Consider the following 7032-nt stretch of genomic DNA (forward strand, 5'->3'; position numbering starts at 1 on the left):
CAGGGGTGCGTGTGTATTTGGAGAGAGAGCACATAAAATGAGTGACAGCTGAGGAGAGAGGAGGCAGGCAAGAGGAGGAAGAGGACGGGTTAATGTGCTCAGAGTGACTGACAGATTGGACACATTGGGACATTAACACTGCGGTGTAGTGGATGGGAGAGAGAGGCACACGCGGAGAGAGAGAGGGAGAGGGTTGAAATACTTTACAGCTGCTTCATTGCATAGTTGAGGGCAAAACAAGCGAGAGACATAGAGGGTTGGCACAAGAGTAGGAAAAGAGTAGCTGAGAGCGAGAGAGGGCAGTGTGGCTCTCCTGGGGAACACAGTCACTGGGTCTCTGAGGACGGTCAATATTTATCAGTCTCCTTCGTTATAAAGCTGTTGTGCTGCTGCATGCAACCATAGAGCAAAGGCGAAAACAGCGGCTTCTATTCCAGTTTAACTACCGGTCTAGCTGAGGGCATGCAGCAGATCACACGTTAGAACACTAGTGGATTACAGTGAACAGGTTGCCAGGAGTTTGCCAGTCTTTCTTTAGATGCTGACAAGACAAAGTGAACAGAGACGGACCGAATGAACAGAACCACCTCCAAAATGACGGTAAGTAACTTCATTATTGTAATAATGCACAGAAATCCAAGATTGTATACCAACACTTAAAATGACATTCAGAGGGTTGATTTCACATTGCATTCATTTTTTTATTGTTTTATTATTTTATTGGTTTGGTATAGTGCTAAGTCATACTCATCAGCATAAACCAAATAAATAAATGTAGCAAAATGCTGATATGCCTATATGCTCCTATTTGCAACGCAAGACAGATGAAATGACAAATGTGTTTTTGCAACCACAGTATGCTGACATTACATTGTATACAGCCATGATAACAGTGTCTTGATGGCTTTTTATTGTGACATTCTGCTGAGGCTGCCAGGGTTTCACAGAGCATGTTGTTGACATTTTCAGCTTATAGTGAATGTAGTGTGTATCGCTTTTACTTGCCTTCAAGTGTGTTAGAGTTAGTATTGCTGTAGAGCTCCTAATATAATCATAGAGGGTAGTTGTTGCACCCCGAGTGCTTGCAGCTATACGCCAAGGTCCAGTGACTAATTAAGGATCAATTGATAATGTAATGTTATGTAATGTAATGTAATTTTATTCAGTCATTATAAATAACAAAATCACAGTATAAACAAAGTCAAACAACCAAAGACTGAACAGGCTCAGGCAGAAGCAAAAATGCTTATATTATGCCTGACCTAATTTCTACTCAGTTAAGCCCTCCTCCAAAATGAAAGAAAAATAATCAAATCACCTCTTGTTATGAGGACATGGCAAATGTCAGGATGCTCCTGCTGCGGCAAATGTTTTAGTGCATCTGTTGACTTATGCAACAGAGCCACTAAAGCACTGAACTATTGTGAACAGTATAAAAGCCAGTTTCAAGCAATTCTTAGAATTGAAGAAATTACATTCACTTCATTTTGGCATTCGCAGAATGAACAGCAGCCTAAGAACTTAATAGCTATAACACATGTTCAGCTCTTGAACAAAACCCAGCTGAGTCTTAACTTCAAATATTTAACATTGTGTTTGCTTTGAGGGCTATTTAACAGTAAATGGACTTCATTATATAGCACTTTTATTCAAAGCGCTTTACAATAAGCCTACATTCACCCATACACCGATTGCGGCAAGCTACCACCGGCACAGCATCGGGAGCAATTTGGGGTTCAGTACCTTGCCCAAGGACACTTCGACATGTGGACTGGAGGAGCCGGGGATCAAACCACTGACCTCTTTTATCCAAAGCATAGATTAATATACATAGAAAACATATTTCTATTTTCTTGTGTTGCTGCATCTGCATCCTCCAATAAATGTAATATACACACAGCAAATGTGGACACATAAACACGGGCAGTATTGATTTTAACACTGCAAGACTTAAAATACTGAAAAATTGTCCCTGCAAAGTCATCATATCTTAATCTAATTTATTTTACCCTGTATACTGTAACTGTGGATGTTGTCCCAGAAATGCAGAAAATGTTTCATTTACAGTACCTGTTGTTGTTTTCACAATATCTGAAAAGTTTACGTTTTGGAAATGTGTATTTCCTGCAGATATTTTACACTGAATGTAGTATTAGGAATAATAATATAAATCATGTTTATTTGTATAGCACTTATCAAAACAAATGTTACAAAGTGCTTTACATAAAACAACAATAAAATACAGTCATGTGTGAATAAACAGGCAGGCATAAGAAATACAGGAGGAATAAAACACAAAGGATGATTAACAAACCATAAAAACCAATAATCAATAAAACCATAATTAAAACACCAAGGATACAATTATAGCAGTGCAAGACTTAAGTGCAGCGTCAAGAATAAAATACAGTATAAAACAATATGTAATAATAAGACAGGCTAAATAGAATAAATGTGTATGAAGAGTGGATGTATTGAATAATACACTCTACAGGTGTACCAGTACACCTGGCTTCAAATACACCTATATAGCAGTATTAATCTGTACACCGTCGATCTTGAAATAATTATCCCTACATCAGCTGTGTTTGACATGGAACTGTCCTGTTCCTATCTGGGCCAAGCAGCACATTCATGCTGAAACCTGTTATCTTAATTATTCTTGGCTGGACATCAGATCCATTGCTTTGTCAGTGAGATAACTCAAATAATCTAAAGTTATGGTGTCCTACACTGTCTGGTCACTTATCACCCCTAGAGATTTACCGATTGATTGCAGTGATGCCAGTGATGATTTTAAATCGAATGCTAACCATGGAAAAGGTTGCATTTGCTTGCTGTGACCTAACAAGTGTAATTCAATCAAAATATATGAGGCGCCTATGATGCTCACTTACGCAACTGTAGTCTACTGTACATATGGAAGGTCAAAAGTAAAAATACACTTGTAATATAGGCTACATCTTGTTATGATTATCTTTTGTGTTAAGCTGTGTGTCGTAACTATGCTCATGCTCTCCCTGATTTTCTGGGGTACATTGAAGGGGATCAACTGTACTTCAAAGATCATCATTACATATACTATTACATATGGGTTCATGAAAGGGAGAAAGTGACGGCGAACATGGGGGTGGAAAGTGAAAAGGACAGCAGCAAATGTTCTGATGGTCCAGATAAGATCATGTTGTCATCTCATGCTGAGATAACCTTGAACTGTAACCCTAAAAAGCAATAAAGAGATCAGAAAATAATAGGTAACACTTCACAATAATGGTACATTAATTAAGGGTTAATTAACACTTAATTAAGGGCGTGGGGCTAGCAACCCTACCCCATAAAAACCCACTTGCTACAGAAACCGCAAAAACACGTTTGGTGTAGTGTGGTTGCGGCCCTATGCTCCACTTAGAAAAAGCTTTAAAAAAGCTTAATTAACCATTAATTAACAGTTAACTAATGTGTCTAGTAATGACTCATTGTTAATGGTGTCCATGTTAACTAAGTGTTAATTTACACATTATTTAATTGTTTAGGGTTAGTTAATGGTTAGGGTTAACCAACCCTAAGGATTATGCATTAACTAACCATTCATTAAGGTACGCTAAGTGTTGCCAATGAATGAATGGATGAATATTCCTTTTCCACCTTTCAGAGGGCAATGAAATCTTCTTATAGCCTACCTAATATGAATGGTATTTAACATAGGCTATTATTGCAACTGACATATGGGATTCAAAGTAAGTCCTCATTATGTAACGAGCCAAGTGGGTTCAGGTAATGACATGTCAGCATGTGGAGGCACAGATTCTGACGAACCTATCCATCGTCAACATCAACACATGTCCGTCAAACTCAAACATGAGCTTTCCATCTCTCTTCTCTTTGATACCGATACCTGATACCTGCTGAACCAATCATCATCTGTAGACATCACATATCGACACTGACAGAATGTGTGTGTGTGTGTGTGTGTGTGTGTGTGTGTGTGTGTGTGTGTGTGTGTGTGTGTGTGTGTGTGTGTGTGTGTGTGTGTGTGTGTGTGTGCGCGCGTCCTCCAGGCTGTAACAGCTCAAGAACTTGATGAGCTGTGTTTCTTGTCGGCCCAGTCCATGTCCAGCCTGAAGACGTCCGAGCACTTCCAGATGGTCAAGCTCCTGGGAGAGGGCTCCTATGGCAAGGTCATGCTGGCTGTACACAGAAAGAGAGGTTGGTATAAGACCCAACCAAGCTCAAGGGTCATGACTGTTTGGGTTGGTTTCATTTCAGTTCAATCTTTGTATAAATGAGTGTAAGAGTGTATTCAATTCACATTGGCATTTCCCAATGCCATTATACATAATTAAGAGTTTCGTTAATGCATTTGCAAGCTCCTTCTGCCACCCCAAAGTCCCTCGAGGGAAGCGGTATCTCCACTACAGTGCTTTGACAAGTGTCAGGTTTCTCTCATGAAGAAACTACACATGTTGTGTGGGGTCAGTGCTGCGGTAATGGAAGGGTAGAGCTGTCTTCCGATAGTGTTCACTTAACCTTTTGCGCTAGTGTTGCTGTAATGAAGTGCTTTGCTGCATTCTCTGGGATAGGGTTGCTGCAACTGTGGTGCTGCCAGTGTCTCAGGCACAACTAATGTAAGGCAGCCGCCCCAAGGGGAAGTTATATTTGTTCACAGTGTCAATGACAGGTCATCCTGACGCTTCCATCAACGATGACAATTTTTGGACAAAATGTGACTTTTAGTAAACGATATGTCGTCTCACTTCGTCCCCCTCAGGAACCCCGATGGCTCTGAAGTTCTTCCCGCGCAAGTCGACCTCCCTCATCTCGTTCCTGCGTGAATACAACCTCTCCCTCTCTTTCTGCACCCATCCCTCTCTGACACGGGCCCTGGGCATCTTCTTCTCCACACCGTCCTACTACGTGTTCGCCCAGCAGGCCGGGCTGTACGGTGACCTCTACAGTGTCATTGTGTCAGAGGTCAGTTGGGCTCGTGTCTCACATCAAAGCCAAAGGTCTCTACAGTCTTTACAGGGCTTTTAATAACCTGATTCATGTGTTTGGCCTGAGGTGTCTGTCCTGAGGCAGCCTTGCTTGCAAAATGCCGTGTAGAGGCAGTGCTTATCAACCACTGGGGTCCGCGGACATCCAGGAGTCCTTGAGGGCATTCCAGTGGGTCCCACAAAGCAAATGGATGAATTGTTCAACTTCACTATTGCTTCTTTCTACAAGACGTTAACACAGTTAGAGAATGTGGAAGAATTGCTATTTTTGTCAACATTTCACTGTTACCTACAATACAGATAGTCATAGTATTCTCGACAAAATCATATCCAACAATAAAAAATATTCTCAGATATGGGTTCGAGAGCCGAAATCTCATTAAATGTGGGGTCTGTGGCTCTAGCATGGACTCAATTAGGGGTCCTTCCTATCTGAAATAGGTTGAGAATCAATGGTGTACTAGAGGAAGCAGAATAGAAGCTTGCATGGAAGAATGTTAGTTTGAATTCAATAAGTTAATTGGGAATATAATAGGACCTCTAACTGCTGACACTGTCCTGTTCCGCTCTCATTCCTGTCAAGACTTGCAGCCCGTCCTTTCCTGTGTTTGCGTCACTGGCGGTAACCTTAGGAGTCCTGATAAGAACAGCCTGAGAGTGGTGTATGTGTTGTGCAGCTGGTATTTAGAAAAGGGACACCGACCACATATCCTTCAGTAGCGGAATAGAATAGAATAGAATAGAATAGAATAGAATAGAATAGAACAAGCTGATAAAACCAGATTTTGTTGGTCATAGCACCAGTGATACCAACCTTCTTATTCTATGTATGTGATAGTATGTTGCTGACATAGCCTGTCTCTCCATTTCAGGAAGGGCTGCAGGAGGAGTGTGTCCAGAGGGTGATGTCCCAGCTGAGCGGTGCCGTTACGCACCTCCACACGCTGGGCTTCGTCCACCGTGACATCAAACCCGAGAACATCTTCCTGTGTGACAGCTCCTGTCGCTGGGTCAAACTGGGTGACTTCGGCCTCGCCCGCCCCATCGGCTCCAACGTCCGCGCGGTCTGGTACGACTCGCCCTTCTGCACTCCCGAGGTGGAGCCGGCCAAGGAGATTGAGAGGGAGAGGGAGAGGAGGTACAACAATGGGAATGAAGAGCAGTTGGAGGACCTTTGGATAAGGCTGGAGCCCTGTATTGACAGCTGGGCCCTCGGTATCCTCGTCTACTGCCTGCTGACCAGCTGCTTCCCCTGGGAGGAGAGCACGCTTGATGACCGCGGCTACTACAGGTACAAGGAGTGGTTCGACTGCGAGGCCGAAATGGAGGAGAGGATCGACTGGAGGGGTGAGGAGGAAACGTTCATGATCAAGGAGGAGAACCGGAGGGCCAACCCTCCTCCCTCCCAGTTTGAGGGCCTCAGTCCATTAGTGTTGACTCTTCTCAGAGAGCTTCTGCACCCGCAGCCCAAGCACCGGGGAACTCCTGAGGACATCCTCAGCTACCTGGGAGGGCCATGGCTTCTGGAGACTGAGAGAGAGGAGCAGAGGAAAGCAGAGGAGGCAGAGAAGGAGGCCAGAAAAATAAGGGAGGGAGGAGGAGTAGAGGAGGAGCAGCTGGTGAGGGAAGGAAGAGGGGAGAGATAAGTGTTACCTTTAGACAATTGTTGAGGCTGCTGAGAAAAATGTTATGACTGAAATTGTATGTAAATTATGAATGAAAGTTTGACATGATGACAACTATTACTGCAATGTATCATTGTGTATCATTGTAAAATGGTATCGTATGTATATACTATGGTGCTGTATTTTTATTTTCTTGTAAATAAATTCACCATAATTAGCACTTCCATTGCTGTATAAATTGCGGTGTGTGTGTGTGTGTGTGTGTGTGTGTGTGTGTGTGTGTGTGTGTGTGTGTGTGTGTGTGTGTGTGTGTGTGTGTGTGTGTGTGTGTGTGTGTGTGTGTGTGTGTGTCTGTGTGTGTGTGTGTTTCGGTGTTTTGTGAAGAAAATAGTGTAGCGATAATACAAGAAAAG

General features: G+C 42.6%; 1 protein-coding gene across 1 annotated transcript; it reads left to right on the forward strand.

Annotated features, from left to right (window-relative positions):
• Nucleotides 1-594: 594 nt before the first annotated feature.
• Nucleotides 595-6640, forward strand: sbk3 (SH3 domain binding kinase family, member 3; the record flags this gene model as incomplete). Its single annotated transcript, XM_083635003.1, has 4 exons — nucleotides 595-600; nucleotides 4059-4206; nucleotides 4769-4971; nucleotides 5867-6640. The coding sequence occupies 4 exons, from the start codon at nucleotides 595-597 to the stop codon at nucleotides 6638-6640; spliced, it is 1131 nt and encodes a 376-aa protein (XP_083491129.1).
• Between the last annotated feature and the right edge of the window lie 392 nt (nucleotides 6641-7032).

This window comes from Poromitra crassiceps, assembly GCF_964638095.1.
Source record: "Poromitra crassiceps genome assembly, chromosome: 1".
In the NCBI taxonomy this organism is placed as follows: Eukaryota; Metazoa; Chordata; class Actinopteri; order Beryciformes; family Melamphaidae; genus Poromitra; species Poromitra crassiceps.